The sequence below is a fragment of the Plecotus auritus genome (genome assembly GCF_963455305.1).
Source record: "Plecotus auritus genome assembly, chromosome: 7".
In the NCBI taxonomy this organism is placed as follows: Eukaryota; Metazoa; Chordata; class Mammalia; order Chiroptera; family Vespertilionidae; genus Plecotus; species Plecotus auritus.
This window is the reverse complement of record NC_137774.1, coordinates 33,873,368-33,892,112: the sequence shown is the minus strand read 5'-3', so window position 1 is coordinate 33,892,112 and position 18,745 is coordinate 33,873,368. Positions and strand designations below refer to the sequence as shown.

The 18,745-nt window shown below is 44.8% G+C and overlaps 1 protein-coding gene across 6 annotated transcripts; it reads left to right on the top strand.

Moving 5' to 3' along the window:
• Positions 1-442: 442 nt before the first annotated feature.
• On the top strand, positions 443-18,540 carry SPAG5 (sperm associated antigen 5). 6 transcript variants are annotated; one of them, XM_080682213.1, is made up of 24 exons: positions 443-574; positions 761-886; positions 4,386-5,482; positions 5,590-5,773; positions 9,593-9,667; positions 10,118-10,207; positions 10,296-10,430; positions 10,643-10,762; positions 10,884-10,976; positions 11,080-11,193; positions 11,549-11,642; positions 11,797-11,944; positions 12,024-12,126; positions 12,316-12,449; positions 12,643-12,781; positions 16,094-16,205; positions 16,366-16,452; positions 16,698-16,833; positions 16,935-17,046; positions 17,435-17,515; positions 17,680-17,835; positions 17,916-17,990; positions 18,122-18,202; positions 18,331-18,540. In XM_080682213.1, exons 1-24 carry the CDS (start codon positions 530-532, stop codon positions 18,400-18,402), a joined length of 3,609 nt encoding a protein of 1,202 aa, XP_080538339.1. In that variant the 5' UTR covers positions 443-529; the 3' UTR covers positions 18,403-18,540. The 6 variants fall into 6 exon arrangements, with proteins under 6 accessions (XP_080538339.1, XP_080538340.1, XP_080538338.1 ...); XM_080682214.1 differs by having other exon boundaries at positions 10,115-10,207; positions 16,713-16,833; XM_080682212.1 differs by having other exon boundaries at positions 10,115-10,207.
• The last annotated feature ends 205 nt before the right edge of the window (positions 18,541-18,745 follow it).

The window sequence follows — 18,745 nt, the reverse complement described above, 5'->3', positions numbered from 1 at the left end:
ATTACTGCGTGGGTTGAGAACTACATCTCAATCCATTTCGGACGAGCAAGCCGAAATAAAAAACGCTCCACTCACCTTTCCCTTCAAGACTCCAGGCCGGTTTTCTGGTCGAGGATGAGGCTGAGGTAACGGAGGGAAACCAACTTTTCTGACTGGGTGAGAGGGTGGCCCAATGGCGGCAGAAGGGATGGACTCCTTGACTTTTCCAGCTACCTAGGTCCCCTCCCCGAGGTGAGCCTGAGAACCGGCCTCAGGTGGGAGCGCGTCTGTGGTGAGGAGTCCGCCAAGAGAACGCGCGCAACCGTGGGTCGGGAGAGGTGTGGCCTGCGCTGGCCCCGCCCACGCCCGCGGCCCGCCGCCTGCCGCCCGCCGCCCAGCAGTTTGGAGCCCCGAGCTGACGCGCCAGACTGACGCACTGGGACTTCGCAGCCAATCCGGAAGCGCAGAGCAGTTTTAAAATGAAGACGACGGGTGAGCTAGCCGTCACCTCTCGGTTTGCGAGGTGATCGTTCTGTGTTGTGTGTTGAAGATGTGGCGGGTGAAAAAACTGAGCCTGTCGCCATCGACCCAACCGGTGAGCGGGAGAGCCTCAAGGAGAGAGACAGCTGGGTCCAGCTTGGAGTGGGGGCGGGGGCGTGTGGAGTGTTTCGTCGGTCCTGGAACTTGAGGCCTCTTGGGTAGGAGCCCTGAGCTTCTTGGGGGAGGGAGGGGGAGCGGGCTGAGAGCCCAGGCTTCCTCACACTATCTCATTCTTTCTTAGGGAGAATCACCTGTGAGAACTCCTCTCCGAGAACTTAACCTGCAGCCCGAAGCTCTCACCAGCTCTGCGAAAGGGCCTGGGATATGCTGTTCGCTGACACCATCACTGTGCAAACTGGGGCTGCAGGTGAGATTCGTCTGGCCAGCTTCTCCACTGGGCTCTCTGCCGAGGCCGACAGCTCAGAGGAACTGAGGGCCAGAGCTGGAACGTAATTAATAACGATAATGAAGTCTTCTACCTTAATGACATCTATTTACCGCTATTCAGGCCAACAGAGAGGTGCTCTAGGGTGGTTAAAGAAAATCCACTGAGAATCTGGACCTCTATTTAGCTGTTAGATTTTGTCACCTCCTCCCCCGTTTAATCTTTACCAAGTTAGAGAAAAATATCATTTTGTTAGTAGTTTTCCTCTAACATGGACTCACATACAGAGATCAGACAGCTGATAGGCAATACTATATGTACAAAGATATTTATGTTAGCGTTGTTTGTAGAAGCAAAACAAAAATGGAAACAAATGACCATTTGTGAATGAATTATGATTCATGCATACCATAGTAGCTTATGGATTAGTTCTACACCTACTATTTAGTGCAGTGGTTTTTACATTTGTGTGCTTTTTGTTGACATGGAGGGATTTGCACATTGTTAAATGAGAAAAGCAGCATGCAGAGAAATATATATGGTCAAACCTCATTATTTGTGGATTCAGTATTTGTGAATTCACCTTCTCACTAAAAGTTATTTGTATCCCAAAATCAATATTTGCAACACTTTTGGACATGCAGAGAAGCAAAGAAATAGGAATCGCCTTAAACATACATCCCCAGCTGAGGTTGAACAGGTGACATTTTGTCTTCTTGTTTTAGTGGTCATACTGTAAACAAATGTCTTTCTCATGATCTATTTTAGTGCCACGGTTTTCGAATTTTGTGGGGTTTTTTTGTTGGTTATTTCACTGTTTTAAATGGCCCACAAACGTAAGTGCTGAAGTGCTGGCTAGTGTTCCTAAGTGCAAGAAAGCTATGATGTGCGTTATGTTGAGTTAGATAAGCTTCATTCAGGCATCAGTGCTGTTGGCTGTGACTTCAATGTTAATGAATCAACAATATATATTAAATAAGGTATTTTAGACAAAAACAAAAAACACATAAAATAAGATTGGAGTTAATTGGTTAGTGAAAATGTTTGCTAGGAAATTTGCAGGAATATACCCTGTGTTTCCCCTAGGAGCAGCAATTCAGTATTTGCTAATTAAGTGTTCACAGAGACTTTATAGAACACTAGAGGCCCTGTCCTCGAAATTCATGCATGGGTGGGTCCTTAGGTCTGGCTGGTGATCAGGGCCGATCAGGGCCTTCTGGCTGCTGGCCGGGGTGTTCCATTCCTGCGGCTGCCCTCTGCCAGCCGGGGCCTGCTGGCAGGGGAGAGGAACTGTGGGAGGTTGGCTGGCCGTGGGGAGGGATCAGGGGTGGTTGGTCAGCCGCAGGATATTGGCTGTGGGAGCGCAATGACCACCAGGGGGCAGCTCTTGCATTGAGCATCTGCCCCTGGTGGTCAGTGCACTTCATAGCTACCCGTCATTCCAGTTGTTCTGGTCACTTAGGCTTTTATATATATAGATAACTACTACAAATAATGAGAACTATTTTGTGATCTACCAATAAAGTAATTTTGTACATTGCATATTATTAAAAGAACATAGAGGAAAATATGGAAGGATATACATCAGGAGGTTAAAATAAATTGGTTACATGGGAAGAGCAGGGCATGTGTAGGAGAGATTAATTCCAGAGGAAGGGCAAATTAGAGAGGAAAAGTGAAGCTAAGCAAAAAAAAAAAAAAAAAAAAAAAAAGTTTTATCTTCCTTATAGTTCAGAATTTTATTTTTTTCTTGTTAATCTGTTTGGAACTTGATGAGCCATTTCAATATGCAAACTCAGGTCTTTATTTTAGAGAAATTTTCTTCTAATATGTATTTGTTAATCAGTGATGCACCTGTATGTGTTCTCTTTTCTCCTGGAATTTGTTTTATTCACATGTTAAATTTACTACTATTGGGTTTATATTCCAATTCTTGTAGCTTTTCCCTAAGATTTACTCTTTTTTTTTTTTTTGGCATTTTTATATTTGCTTTAAGGTATTTCTTCCATTTGATTGTCCAGGCCAGTAATGCCAGTCTCAACTCTGACCATCCTCTTCTAATTCATTTTACTGAAATTTCTTGTTTAACAGTAATATTTATTTCCAGAAGGTGTGTGTGTGTGTGTGTGTGTGTGTGTGTGTGTATGCGTTGTACTTGAATCTTTTCACATAGTCTTTTTTTCTTTTTTTTTTTTTAAATATATTTTATTGATATTTTACAGAGAGGAAGGGAGAGGGATAGAGAGCTAGAAACATCGATGAGAGAGAAACATCAATCAGCTGCCTCCTGCACACCTCCCACTGGAGATGTGCCCGCAACCAAGGTACATGCCCTTGACCGGAATCGAACCCGGGACCCTTCAGTCCGCAGGCCGACGCTCTATCCACTGAGCCAAACCGGTTTCGGCACTCTTTTTTTCTTTTGAGTTCAAATTGTCATCTGTTTCTTCCATCAGCTGTGTTTTGTTGGGGTCTACCTTTTCTAATTATCTTAGGATTTGTTCTTTCTCTGATTACTAGATCCACTTACTAGTAAGTACATGTGTATTTTCCTCTTCTTGTTCATTGAGTCTCAGGAGCAGCAACCCTCCAAGTGGTAGAAGCTGCAGTGGTCCTTGTGAACTAGCAGTAGGGAGGTTGTTAGTCCCTTAGTAGGGCACTAGGAGGAAGTCTCTCTGCTCTTTATTCTCCTCATCTACAAAGACTAGAGACCTTCAAATCCCAACTATTCAATGGATTCAACCCATGTATTCAGGATGCCTTCAGTTCTTGTGGTCAAGGAGACTAGGTTGATGTTGCCCTTTCTCCCTAGGGTCCATGGATCTCTGTGGGCCAGGTGCTCTCTAACTCTGTTGGAGAAGGAGAAAAATCTTGGACCAACTCTAGGTTCTAACAGAGCTTGAGCCTAGGGACTGCCTCTTACTTGTTCCCCTTAGAAGTGAATTGGAGTTAGAATTTAAGAGGAGTGGGGCCACTTGGATATAGATAAATTATCTCAGCCCTGTTTTTACTATAGGTGGGTTCACTTGGAAGGATCCAAAATAGCTTCCTAGCTTTTCTTTCCCTGCTATTGGGTCTCTGTAGTGAGAGGCAAGGCTTAGCCAAGATCTTACCTAAGCAGCCCTGACCGGTTTGGCTCAGTGGATAGAGCGTCTGCCTGCGGACTCAAGGGTCCCAGGTTCAATTCTGGTCAAGGGCATGTACCTTGGTTGCGGGCACATCCCCAGTAGGGGGTGTGCAGGAGGCAGCCGATTGATGTTTCTCTCTCATCGATGTTTCTAACTCTCTATTCCTCTTCCTTCCTCTCTGTAAAATATCAATAAAATATATTAAAAAAAAAAAGAAAGAAAAGATCTTACCTAAGCAGAGGTCATGAGAACTCCTATTCTTTTCCAAATTTGGACAGTATCTTTCACCTATCACTGTATGTTGAGAACCGGAATTGATTGCCTTAGTCAACTACTTTTGTTTTCTTTGGCAGGAGGACAGCAACAGCTCATCTCCAATGGATTTTGAAAATGCTAAGATGACAGACTCTCCATCAGAACAGTTCAGCCATTCCTCAAAGTGGCTAGAAGCTTGTCAACATGAATCAGATGAGCAGCCCCTAAATCTGATTCCCCAAATCAACTCTACTCCCAAAACATCTGAGGAAGCAGTAGACCCAGTGGAAAACAATGTGGTTGAAACCATGGTCCTTGTACCCTCTGCAGGAGGGCCGCAGCAAGACATTACACTTGAGGCCCATTTAAATACCATAGCAGAGACAAACAATTTTTCTCTGGATGAGCCTTTGTGGCCAGGAGATCTGCTGAGAAAGGGGGTGGAACCCTGCATGAAAGACAGCTTTTCAGAAGTTGTTCCTGCTATGCCTGAGAAACTTACATTTCAGGATCCTCCAGCCCATCTGTTGGTGTATCCACCAAATCCCTGTTCTGAGCAACAGCTACACTGTTCCAAGGAAAGCCTGAGGGACAGTAAAACTGAGGCTGTGCCTGAGGACTTAGTGTCTTCTGAAAGTAATGCCATCTTGCCTTCCTCCATGCTCTGTCTTCCCCCTTCAACTGCCTTTCCAGCGGATTTCCCTGTCAGTCATGTGGACTCAGGGCAGGAAATTGTAGAGCACAGAGCTACAGAGGAAAGAGAAGTGAGCTTTTCCACACTCCCTGAGGAGGCTGAACTGAGAGATCAAACACTTGTCTCAAATATGCAAGATATTCCGTCCACATGCCTGACCCCAAATCCAGGAGAAATGGAATCCCAGGCAGCCCCGGGCCCAGCAGTAGAAGATGCTGGTAGGATTCCCATCTCTGACACAGGGCCTTGGATGTCCCCACTGGCCTGGCTGGAAAAAGGTGTAAATACTTCAGTCATGCTGGAAAATCTCCGCCAGAGCTTATCCCTTCCCTCCGTGCTTCAGGATGCTGCAACTGGCACTGCTCCTTTCTCTACTTGCTCGGTGGGGACTTGGTTTACTCCCCCAGCACCACCACAGGAAAAGAGTACAAACACATCCCATACAGGCCTGGAGGGCACCAAGGACAGTACTTCTGAGAGGGAGCATCTCCTATGGGGGAAGTAAGTATCCCAATATCCTGCTGCTTCCTCAGCTTCATTAACCTGGACCTGCCACTTTCATCCCTTCCCCTATCTTTTTTTCTCCTCACGTTCTCTTTCTGCTGCAGCCACCCTCCAGATCTGACTGCCTTATCTCGACACGACCTGGAAGATAACTTGATGAACTCTCTTGTCATTCTGGATGTTCTCTCTCGCCCGCTGCGGAATTGGAAGAGCCAGCTGACTATCCCTCACCCAGAAGTTCATGATAGTAGCACACAGACTGACACAACTGACACCTGTCACAGTGGGGTAAGAAGGTTACTTCCAAAGTGTGGAAGATCCCAGTGGGCCCTCTTTCTCAGAATTTAAACTGATAAACTGCCAGAGGGCAAAGGAGGTGTCTTAGAATATGTAAAAGCTGTGGATCTAGAAAATTCGTTAAAGCTTTAAGTACTCACTATACCCCTGGGGTTCATCAGGACTTTCTAAGGGAATACAAGCAAGGATAGTTTTAAAAGAATCAGTTTCTATATCTTCATCTTCCAAATGTATTTTGCTAATTTTTTTGCTTTCCTATTTCTCCTTTCTCAATTGCCCTTGCCCACTTATTGTAACTAAAGAAGACCATATTTACTACCTATCCTGAACCTTACATTGTCAAGGGATAGCAATCAAATAATAGAAAATATTTGGGGCGTGGCCGGTGTGCTCAGTGGTTGAGCGTCAACCCATGAACCAGGAGGTCACAGTTCAATTCCCGGTCAGGGGACATGGCCAGGTTGCGGGGTTCCCCAGTCCAGGTAGGGGTGCGTGCAGGAGGCAACCAATGTGTCTCTCTCACATCTATGTTTCTCTTTCTCTCTCTCCCCCTTCTCCCTCCCTTTCACTCTGTAGAAATCAATGGAAAAAAAATATCCTTGGGTGAGGATTTAAAAAAAAAATTTTACTAGGTATGTTTGTGATTTTGTTAAAATTATAATACAATGATTAGTATATAACTGTTAAGAATATCTATCTAAAGGAAATTTTTTTTCACATAAGAGCTTATGGTCAGAGGAATTTAAAAGTAATTGAAATTTAGATGAACTTTGGTTGTTGCAGATATATAGATTAATAACAGACTTTAAAGTATAGGATAAAATTCTGAGAGGAGTAAAAATACACATAAAGAAGAAAAAGGGATGATGTAAAATTTCTGACTTAAAAAAGAGCTTGTTCATGTATTTTTAAAGGTATAAAATAGGTATTAAATCATTCTGGTGTATGTATTTATACCATTGGATATATTTAAGAGTGATTTAATAGTTTTATTTCAAACTGTCAATATTTATAATATGGTGGAAATTACAGCCTTTATAACAATTTAAACTTAAGGGCACTCATTCTTCAAAATTATTATAACAGATATGAAAAGAAAAAGTTTAAAAAACAGTGTTGTAGAGGACTCTAGCTGTGACAACACAGGCTGAGGAAGGAAGGGAATGGTGTCATGGGAAGGAATTGAGAATCTCAGTATTGTGGCTGGTGAGGTTAATAGGTAGCTGCTGCTAAAAAGAGATAGTCTCCAGGTGTGCTCTCCCTCCCAGGAGCATGCCTGCGCCTTCCCCTTCCCCTTCCCCTTCCCTTCCCCTTCCCTTTCCCCCTCCCCCACAGGGGTGCATCTCCTAAACTCTAAGGGACCCCAGGAGACTTGCAACCATTGCAGCAATGGGCAGTGGGAGTAGCAGCTCGTCCTGGGCAAACCCTCTGAACTTGTCCCCAAGACTCCCTTTTCTCTGACTTCTTAGTGAGCCAAAGCAGACCAGCCCAGGCTCATTTCCCCAGCCCTTTCATGTTTCACTGTCCCCAGCTTTAATAAAAGTCCTCTAAAATAAAATAATAAAAAAAGAGATGTTCTCCAAATGCCCAAAGATCTCCTCTGGGTTGAAAATATCCTCAAACAATGACTTCACCTTTTGCCCAAATCTTGGAAACCACAGGCTTATCATTTCTTTAGCTGCTCAGTTTTTCTCCTGCGTTTCCTTATTTTTGCATCCTTTCCTCTTGTCTTTGACCTGGTTCCCTATCCCTGTGTCAGCCTTGTACCTCTTCCCCTGAAGCTTTCCAAATCCCTTTGGAGGCCACTGAAGCGGAACCAAAGGGGGGGGAAATGACAGCACCTTCAGCCAATCCCCATCACAGTGCCATGTCCTTGCCGCTTGGCTTCCTCCTTCACACTAATCTTATCACCTGCCTGACTGCTCAGCTCTGAACAATGTGTGCGCCTTGTCCGGGCCTCATGGGGTACTCGGTGCCTTACTGCACGACACAGGAGAGAATGATGATGCTTTGCTGGGGAAAGGAGCAATGAACTCCAAGAGACCTGCCCCCTTAAGTCCAGACTGCTATAGCATCATGACTCAGCACTGCTCTTCCAGCAGTTGTTTTTTCCCAGATGATGGCTGCCTTTCAGCAGTAATGAATGCTCCTCACTTTTCTCTCAGAACTTTTAAGTCTTTCCATAGCTCTGCTGCCTTTGAGATCATGTGCGTCTACTCTACATAGCACACTAAGATTTTTGTCTGCCCCAAGATAATGAACACTTAGAGAATAAGGAAATAAAAGTGACTAACACGTTAAGCGCCCAGTCAGTCACCGGTGACTGACACTATACTTTCCGTCCGGAAGACAAAACAGGCTGGGTGCTTAACGTGTTAATAAATATTTGAGAAGGTTATCATTACTGATGATCAGAGAAATGAAACAATGATGCAATTTTCTTCTGACAAAATAGCAAAGGATAAAATAGATAATGCTGGTAAGCATTGCCCTGCTGTCAGTAGGATATAAGTTGGTTCAGCCTTTTTTGAAAGACATTCAAGTAAGACCCTCAAAGCAGTTCAAACTTTTTGACTGGTAACTTCACTTCTTAGAGCTATATCCTAAGGAAAATATTCTGCATAAATATGGTAACTTAAAAAAATGAAAAAATAGCCAAAACCGGTTTGGCTCAGTGGATAGAGCGTCGGCCTGCGGACTGAAGGGTCCCGGGTTCGATTCCGGTCAAGGGCATGTACCTTGGTTGCGGGCACATCCCCAGTGGGAGGTGTGCAGGAGGCAGCTGATCGATGTTTCTCTCTCATCGATGTTTCTAGCTCTCTATCCCTCTCCCTTCCTCTCTGTAAAATATCAATAAAATATATTAAAAAAAAAAAAGAAAAAATATAAAAAATAATGATATATCCATAAGATGGGATATTCTTCAGTCATTTAAAAGTATGTTTATGAAGAGTTTTTAACAACATGGGAAATGAAGTTTAACATAAGTTCAAGGTTTTTAAAGAAAGGAAATCAGAGTTCAGATAACCTCTGAGAGGCTTTTAGATGAGGTAAAATATCAGCAGAAGTTAAAAATTGGGTGGTACTTCACTTTGATAGGTCCCCTTAAAGCAAATATCCCAGTTTCTGGCTATTTCAATGAGGAGAGTAAGTATAAATTTAGGGCTAAATCACATTAATCTAATAAAATGAAGTAAAGCAGGACCCCAAATTTATTTACATATATATGTAATCTCAATTGTGTTTTTTCTGAAGCATTTGTCTTTCATAAAATCTGACACTATTAATATTAAGATGCATCCCAATTTTAGTGGTGTTAAAATGTAAAGAGATAGTCATCTTAGAACTTACTGAATATTGTCATTTCTTTCTAAATCAGTAGTCTACAAATTTTTTCTCCCCCTGGCATCAAAGGGAAGTAATATACTCATCAGTTATAGCAAATCCCTATAGCAAAATCTCTGGTGTGGAGATATATCTAAATCTCTTGAAATAGGTGCTATACTATTGGTTAAAAATCACTGCTCTAGGTGGTGAAATTATGTAATGATTTCTTTTTCCATTTTAGTCACTTCTGTATTTCCAAAATTTTACAATAGACACTATCTTTATAATTAAAAATAAAAATTACTATAAAAAGGAAATTTTTACCTACATCTGGATATTTTTCTGACTTGACTTTATCAAACTGTGACCTTGCTCCTATTTTTAATGGAAAAGGCTCCTGTATCTCAGTGGGTAGAAGGGGAAATGAGGTACTGGTGGTGCATGCTATCTATGAAAAAGGAACAACTCTGTTTCTCTGCCTAGATAAATAAGAAACTGGAGCTTCTTCAAGGAAACCGAGAGATTGGACAGACTTTGCAGCAGACCAGGAATATCATGGTAAGTGTTGATTGACCTTATACCACCACTGGGTCACCTGTGAAAATCAAGAATGGAACCAATGGTGGTAATCAGCCATGGTATGAAGGGAGGAAGGTCTCCACACCTTTGTTGAGAACATCTTCTCCTTGTCTTAGCCGGTTTGGCTCAGTGGATAGAGTGTCAACCTGCGGACTGAAGGGTCCCGGGTTTGATTCCTGTCAGGGGCACATGCCCGGGTTGCAGGCTTGATCCCCGGTGGGGTGCATGCAGGAGGCAGCTGATCAATGATTCACTCTCATCATTGATGTTTCCATCTCTCTCTCCCTCTTCCTCTCCGAAAGCAATAAAAATATATATTAAAAAAAAAAAGAACATCTCTTCCTTATTGGAGCTTGAAATTGGGGTTAGTGGTTTTCCTGCTTAGTGACTTTATTTGATCTAGCCTAACCATCTTTTCCTCTACAGCAGTCATGGGTTCTGGTCTCTAAAGAGCTGATATCCTTGCTTTACCTGTCTCTGTTGCACTTAGAAGAAGATAAAACTACTGTGAGTCAGGAGGTAAGTAGTATGACAGTGAAGGCCCAGGCCTCTGGTGGGACCGAAAGCCAAAAGAAGGACCAGATAGCATCTGATTCTTACCTTGTAGTCTCGGCGTACAGAAACCTTGGTCTCCTGCTGTTTTGATGTGTTGAAGAAATTGAGGGCAAGGCTCCAGAGTCTCAAAACAGAAAGGGAGGAGGCAAAGCATGGAGAGGAAATGGCCCTCAGAGGCAAGGATGTGGTAAGATGTCAAGCTTTTGTTCTTGGATGTGGAAGGTTTTTTCCTCAGGGTTCCTGCAGGAACACAAATTTACTTGAGACAGATATGAGGGGCCTGGGAATTGGCTGCCCTGGAGAATAATGTATTAAACTACTGCTGTGGCAGATAGCATGGCTTTTGGTGTTGTTTCCCTCCTCTGCCCACCGTATCCTCACAGCCCCTTCCCTAAACAGGCAGAGTCGGTGCTAGAGGCTTTCTGTGCACATGCCAGTCAGCGCATCAGCCAGTTGCAACAGAACCTGGCATCCATGGGGGAATTCAGAGGACTCTTGAAGGACACCCAGACCCAACTGGTAATTTGAGTGCATTTTCTTTATTGAGATCCAGGCTGATTCACGGGAGCATGGTCATTTACCCCCACTTTGTTGTATCTAGAGGAAGGGAGCCCCTCCATAGGCACTTCTTCTTGTATAGGTAGGTCTTCATACTGAGCAAGAAGAAGTGGCTCAGGAGACAGCAAGTCTTACCTCAGTCTTGCAACAGGACTGGATGTCCATGCAACAGGATGTGAGTATTTGGGACCATCATACCACTCCTTTAGTCACAGCCAACCCTGTTAGGAACCTTGCCTCAAGAGTGCTTGACTGACCTGCTTGCTTCCCCCTGGTAGTATATAACATGGACAGCTTTGCTGAGCCGGTCTCGAGAACTCACAGAGAAACTCACAGCCAAGAGCCGGCAGACCCTACAGGAACGTGATGCTGCAGTTGAGGAAAAGCAGCAGGTACACACCAGGAGTGGGGACTGCTTAGGCCTGGTTTCCTCCTTCTCTGCAGAAGGTCTTTCTAATGAGTAGCCTCTTACCCTGCACTGGGCTTTCTACCCTGTGGGTTTGGAGACCATCCAGGTTCCTTCCCTGTAAGATGGCCTTGGGTCTAGTAATTGCCTTTGTCCTTCAGCATCTTCTTCAACAACTTTTCTCCTGTTTCTATTTTTTCCTGAGGATCAGCCTTATTTGCTGCAGGGTTGCTGCCCAGGAGCAAGATGGTTTGCTGTTCTGTCCAGAAAGAGAAGCTGGACCAAGTCCTGGGACTCAATTCTGGAAGAACTGTGGGAGGAAAACGATCTTTTCTTCCTAGGTTTCCAGGGAGCTGGAACAAGTCTCTGCCCAGTTAGAGGACTGCAAAGGCCAAATAGAGCAACTGGAGTTGGAAAATAGTCGCCTAGCAACAGGTGTGTGTGCATGCGTGTAAGCAGTTGTGCCCTGCTAAGGCTTGGGGTGTGGCAGTAGAACAAGAAAGTGCTCTAGAGCACTTGTTTGGAACACAAGTGTGGGGAGGTTCTGGCCTGGTGACCACATGGTGTGATTAGGATACTTTTGGTTTAGATCTCCGAGCTCAGCTACAGATTCTGGCCAGCATGCAGAGTCAGCTACAAGAGCTACAGAGTCAGCATGCCCACTGTACCCAGGACCTGGCCATGAAGGATGAGTTGCTCTGCCAGCTTACCCAGAGCAATGAGAAGCAGGCTACTCAGTGAGTTCCTATCAGGTTATTGTGGCAGTAGGTGCCCAGGATATACAGCCAGTGGGATCTAACATAAGGTCTCTGGCAGATGGCAAAAGGAAGAGATGACACTAAAACACATACAAGCAGAGCTGCAGCAACAACATGCTGTCCTGGCTAAGGAGGTGCAGGACCTGAAGGAGACTCTGGAGGTAAGGAATATGGCTTGGGGCAGGGGAGCCGGCAGGAGTATGACTCTTACCTGATGGTATTGAGGTGAGGTTTGAGACTGGAGACTAGAAAATGCCTTTGTCCCAAGGGCTCTAATAAGTCCCACTTAGATTCATTTTCTCCCTTCTCTTTCTCACTCCTTTCCTTTCTTCCTTCTCCCATCTCCCCAGTTTGCAGACCAAGAGAACCAGGTAGCTCATTTGGAGCTGGGCCAGGTTGAGTGTCAGTTGAAAAGCACACTGGAAGTGCTCCGGGAGCGCAGCCTGCAGTGTGAGGACCTCAAGGACACTGTAGAGAACCTGAAGTAAGATCTCTACCTTTTTGTGCTTTTCCTGTAATTGCTTATCTTTCCCAGAAACCCTTCTAGAAGCTTAAGTCTCCAAGGATGGAATTACCCAAGAGCCTTTTGTTTCCCTCTTTGAATGCAGTTCTATGTGGGATTTGGGAGAGGTGTTCAGAGAAGGTCACATGGTCTCTCTGTTCCTTCCTTATTTCAGGGCTAAACTGGCTAGCACCATAGCAGAGAACCAGGAGAAAGACCTGGAGAAGACACGCCAGTATTCCCAAGAGCTAAGGGTGCTGACTGAGCAACTACAGAGCCTGACTTTCTTCCTACACACAAAACTAAAGGACAAGGTAGCATCTGGTGGTTCCTTCTCTTCCCTGCCAATCATATCTTTGAATAAAAATGGTTTCATTTCTTCTTTCCCAATCTGGATATCTCTTGTTTCCTTTTCTTGTCTTACTGCATTAGTTAGAACTTTCTCTACAGTGTTGAAAAGGAGTGAGAGGGGACATCCTTGCTTTGTACCTGATCTTAAAGGGAAAGCTTCGAGTTTCTTACCATTAAGTATGATGCTAGCTGTAGGTTTTTTGTAGATAGTTATTTTTTTTAAATGTTTTTATTGTTTTGAGAGAGAGAGGAAGGGAGAGAGATAGAGAGATAGAAACATTGATGAGAGAGAAACATAGATTGGCTGCCTCCTGCACGCCCCCTACTGGGGATCAAACCTGCAACCTGAGCATGTGCCCTGACCGGGAATCAAGCTGATGACTTCTTGGTTCATGGGTCAATGCTCAACCACTGAGCCACACCGGCTGGGCTGTAGATAATCGTGTGTGTGTGTGTGTGTGTGTGTGTGTGTGTGTGTGTACACTGAGTGGCCAGATTATTATGATCTCTGAACGCATAATAATCTGGCCACTCAGTGTATATCCTATATAATAAAAAGCTAATATGCAAATTGTCCCCTCGACCAGGAGTTCGACCAGCAGGCAGGCTGGCCAACTGCCCATGTCCCATCCCCCTGGCCAGGCTGGCCAGACCCCACCCATGCACGAATTCATGCACCAGGCCTCTAATATATCTATATATATATATATAGAGAGAGAGAGAGAGAGAGAGATAGATATAGATATAGATACACACACACACACACACACACTCTGAGTGGCCAGATTATTATGATCTCTGAACACATAATAATCTGGCCACTCAGTGTTTTTGTATCTCAAATGGGTACCAAAAGTATTCTAGACTTTTGCTGGAGATCAACCACCTATTTGCCCTGAGCTTTCTATCAGCCAGTGCAAAGGGGAAAACTGATCAGGTGCATGATTTATAGTATCTTTGATATCAAATAAATGAGGTACTCGAGAGAAGTACACTGAGTGGCCAGATTATTATGTGTTCAGAGATCATAATAACCTGGCCACTCAGTGTATATATTTATTTCAGAGAAGAAGGGAGAGGGAGAGAGAGATAGAAACATCAGTGATGAGAGAGAATCATTGATTGCCTGCCTCCTGCATGCCCCCTACTGGGGATTGAGCCCACAGATCAGGCATGTGTCCTTGACTAGAATCTGAGACCTTTCAGTCTGCAGGCTAACACTCTATCCACTGAGCCAAACCAGCTAGGGCATGTAGATATTCTTTATCAAGTTGAGGAAGTTCCCCTCTATTCCTAGCTTACTGAGATTTTCCAGTTGTATCTTTATTGTATAGAATGATTTTCCTAAAACACTACTCTTGTTCCATCTCTGTGGCTTTCAGTGACTTTCATTTGGCTACAGGACCTCTTCAACCTGTCACTCAAACTTTTATTTATGTGTCTCCTACCTCCCTATTATGAACCTTTTATTCCAATTAGACTAGACATCCTATACACTACACATATCCCATCTCTGTTCACACCTAGACTTGGGCTATTACCATATCCATCTTCTCTGTATTCAAAAGTGAAATACCTTTTACTTTCCAATTAAAATACTCTCTAGTTCAGCGGTCGCCAACTGGTGGTCCGCAGACCACTGGTGGTCCATGAGGTCCAAAAGGTTGGTGACCACTGCTCTAGTTCACCTTCTTCTTTGGAATGTTCCCACATCACATAGACTCAGTGATCTCTTGCACTTGTATTAATTTTCCTTGGATGTCTGGTCTCCAACTAGATTGTGTTTAAAGAAAGCAGAGCCCTGGCCGGTTTGGCTCAGTGGATAGAGCGTCAGCCTGCGGACTGAAGAGTCCCAGGTTCGATTCCGGTCAAGGGCATGTACCTTGGTTGCGGGCACATCCCCATCCCCCGTGGGGGGCGTACAGGAGGCAGCTGATCGATGTTTCTCTCTCATCGATGTTTCTAACTCTTTATCCCTCTCCCTTCCTCTCTGAAATCAATAAAGATATTTAAAAAATAAAATAAAATAAAGAATGCAGAAATTTAGTCTTGCTTCTTTGGCTTCCCTGCAGTGCACTCTAAACTATAAATGGTTAGCATCTTTCAGAATACAGAGCTAATTAGCTTATTCAGCAACTAAAGGTACAACCAAAATCTTGAACTCTGAAGGTACTTATGATCTGACCCTCTTCCCTACTGTGTACTGAACGCAGGAAATGCAAAAGAATCCATAGTTTTGCAAGGAAGACAGGCAGTGATCACAATAGAGGTCTGCATGGATGATCACTGTGGGAGCACAGAGAAAGGAGCGTTAGTTCTAACTTTGAGAGTTAGGATGTCTTCTCAAAGCAGGTGACCCTTGGAAAGTTAAGGCTTAGAAGTTTGTCAAGGGTGTGTATATAGGAAGGCCCACCAGGCAGAGGGAACAGTATATGAAAGTCATAGAGGCACTATGCATTCTTTTTTGTGGTGTCTACCTTGTAACAAGATTTGGGTGAGGTGCTGGGACTATAGGTAAACAAGGCAAGGCACTACTCGCATGGAATGTGGCAAGTTTGGGGACTTGGAAGTAGCTTTTCATAATCGGAGTATAGGAGTTTTTGGGGTGAGAATGACAAGGAGACAAGGCTGCAAAAGTAGACAGGATGCCAGATTTGAAGGATTGAACTAATGGCAGTTATAGACAGGGTAGAGAGGAGGGGTGGTTTGGATGAATCCAATACTTATGTAGGAATTAGAAGTAATAGAACCTTGTGACCAATTTGATGTAGGAGTAAGGTGGGAGAGTGGATGATGATGTCTAGATGGTTAGAAAGATGGTGACACTCTCCAGAACTGGAGTTGGCAAACTTTTCCTATAAAGTGAAATGTAATAAATATTTTTAAAAAAATATATTTTATTGATTTTTTACAGAGAGGAAGAGAGAGAGATAGAGAGTTAGAAACATCGATGAGAGAGAAACATCGATCAGCTGCCTCCTGCACATTCCCTACTGGGGATGTGCCCACAACCAAGGTACATGCCCTTGACTGGAATCGAACCTGGGACCCTTCAGTCTGCAGGCTGACGCTCTATCCACTGAGCCACGCCGGTTAGGGCATGTAATAAATATTTTAAGCTTTGCCAGCCATGTGGTCTCTGCCTTAACTACTTAACTTTGCCTTTGTAGTTCAAGAGCAGCCATAGACAGTATGTAAATGAATGTGTGAGGCTCTGGTCCAGGGAAATCACTACCCTGAAAAGCAGCTGATGTTTTGTTGTAATTTGCCCTTAGGCTGAGCCAGAGACCCTCCTGAAAAGCATAGCCTGTGCTTCTGCCCAGGAACACCCTCCGTCCACCGACAGCACCTTCTTGGGAAGCATCTTGACAGCAATGGCAGACAAAGGTTAAAGGCCCTGGAATTTAGGGGTGGGAAAATTGTGACCTTGTTGATATCTTCAGCTGTTAAAGATACCCACCAACAGACCTCTCCCTGGCTTCTACTATGGCAGATTCTTGACTGGATCACCAGAGGGGCCCTATACCATGGTTGTTTTTTGTTTTAGAGCCAGAATCAGCTCCTGTGGCCTTGCTTGGAAGTGACAAGAGTGCTTTCACCCGAGTTGCATCAATGGTTCCCCCTCAGCCTACAGGTTAGGATGGGCTCCAGGGATCCTGCCTCATTTCTAGATCAAGTAGTGACGATAAAGACTAAAGCAGTGAAAAGTGCTTTGCTCTAAAAACCTCAATTCTACGTGGGCTCATTTTATTTCTGTCTTTTGGGACCTGTGATGTTCTGGACACCAAATCCTATGGGTGGGGAACATGGATGAGAGTTGCGGAAATAATGGCTACACATTCCTTCCTTTCAGAGCTACAGGGCTCTAACTCTATCTAGGACTTTCTCTTTCAGAGATCCCAGGCATGGAGACGAGCATGGAAGAAATGAATACTATGATTCTAGAGCTTCAGAGCCTGTGTTCCCTGCTGCAAGAGTCTAAAGAAGAAGCTGTCAGGACTCTGCAGCAAAAGATGTGAGTGGAGTGCAGTCTTGGTGAGAGAGGTCAGCCCCTTACATCAAGACCCAGCTAGCCTCAAGAGGACTGGAATAATACTGAATTCTTCTCTCCCCTAGTTGTGATCTACAGGCTAGGCTACAGGCCCAAGAAGAACAGCATCAGGAAGCCCAGAAGGCAAAGGAAGCGGACATAGAGAAGCTGAACCAGGCCTTGTGCTTGCGCTACAAGGTGAAGGAGGGGCTTAGAAGTGGGGCGATGAAGAACTGGGGCAGCTGTACTGGTCCACTGGGAACCACTGTCTCTCTGGGAATCTGGGTGGTGGGGATTTTCCAACCACTGCCCTAGTTTTGCCCTTCCTGGGGTCAGACATTTCACATGTTTGGGAATTAGCTATGGGCTGACCCATCTCCTAGGCCGACCTAGAAGTCAGGAACTCTAGCAGAGCTCTCTCAACACTGAGATGTGCCTTGGCTGACTCAGCCCTAGAGGATGAAAAGTGTTATCAATTGGTAGCAACCTGGGCTGAGCATGGGTCAGGCACTAAATCCCATCTTTTGGCAAGGGCTACAAAGAAGCCAGCTCTCTCAGCGCCTTCTTACCTCCCTTCCCTTCACAGAATGAAAAGGAGCTCCAGGAAGTGATACAGCAGCAGAACGAGAAGATTTTAGAGCAGATAGACAAGAGTGGCGAGCTCATAGTACGTTCATCATGATGCCCAGCCCTCTGCCTTCTGTGCCACTGGTAGCCAGGATCCCAAATGTGGGAATTGGATCCCCTGGTCTACCTTCTTCACAGCATGGGATAGGAATGATGGAGAGGACCTTTGAGGGCTACTATATACCTCTCCATTCTTATCCCCAGAGCCTTAGAGAGGAGGTGACCCAGCTTACCCGCTCACTTCGGCGTGCGGAGACAGAGACTAAGGTGCTCCAAGAGACCCTGGCAGGCCAGCTGGACCCCAACTGTCAGCCCATGGCCACTAACTGGATCCAGGAGAAAGTGTGGCTCTCCCAGGAGGTGACTTAGAGTTAACAGAGGAGCTGGGCAGCTGGTGGAAACCCTAGACTGTGCCCCTACTGATGTGGCCATCTCTATAGGTGGACAAACTGAGAGTGATGTTCCTAGAGATGAAAAATGAGAAGGAAAAACTCATGGTCAAGTTCCAGAGCCATGTAAGAATTCCCATGCCATTGGGTGTCTATTTCTCACTACACCTAGCAAGAGCCCTGCCCATATTTTCCTTGCCCCACTAGCTATGCTGTTCTTTTAAGCATAGGACTTAGGCAACTTATTTGCTTTCCAGAGAAACATTCTGGAGGAGAATCTTCGGCGCTCTGACAAGGAGTTAAAGAAACTAGATGACATTGTTCAGCATATTTATGAGGTAGAGGGAGGGAGTTGAACTAATGCAATGTTGCAGGCTTCTCTGTGGCTTTTGTTTTCTCCCCTCTAACTCAGTGGGTGCTTCCTGGGGCTATGACTCTGAACTGCCTTTTCTGTCTCTCTTCCCAGACTCTGCTGTCCATCCCAGAGGTTGTGAGGGGTTGCAAGGAGCTACAGGAATTGCTGGAATTTCTGAGTTAAGAAACTAAAAGCTGGAGTCTGTTTTACTTCTCTTTACCTGCAATACTCCCCTACCCCAACACCAGGACCAATTGGCAAAGAGCCAGTTAGGTTTAATGCTATTTAAATAAAGTGTATTTAATGTATTCCTGCAAGCTCACTGAATCTTGTTTCTTGGGTGAGAGTGGGTGGATAAAGTCAGGGGAGAAGCAGCTTGGCACTCCTGCCTAGGCACCCTCCACTCACCCCTTCTGCTGCATCCCGGGCCAAAATCGGCTGCCCCTCCTCCCTTCTCTGGCGTCCCTAAATATGCTGGGCACTGACTGGACTGCTTGTTCCCTGGCTCACAGCTTGGGGGGTGGGG

Coding starts and splice junctions, on each gene's coding strand:
- SPAG5 (XM_080682212.1), top strand. CDS start 530: ATGTGGCGGGTGAAAAAACTGAGCCTGTCGCCATCGACCCAACCG. Junction 887..4,385: donor TGTGCAAACTGGGGCTGCAG/GTGAGATTCGTC, acceptor TTTCTTTGGCAG/GAGGACAGCAACAGCTCATC. Junction 16,834..16,934: donor AGGACTCTGCAGCAAAAGAT/GTGAGTGGAGTG, acceptor TCTCTCCCCTAG/TTGTGATCTACAGGCTAGGC.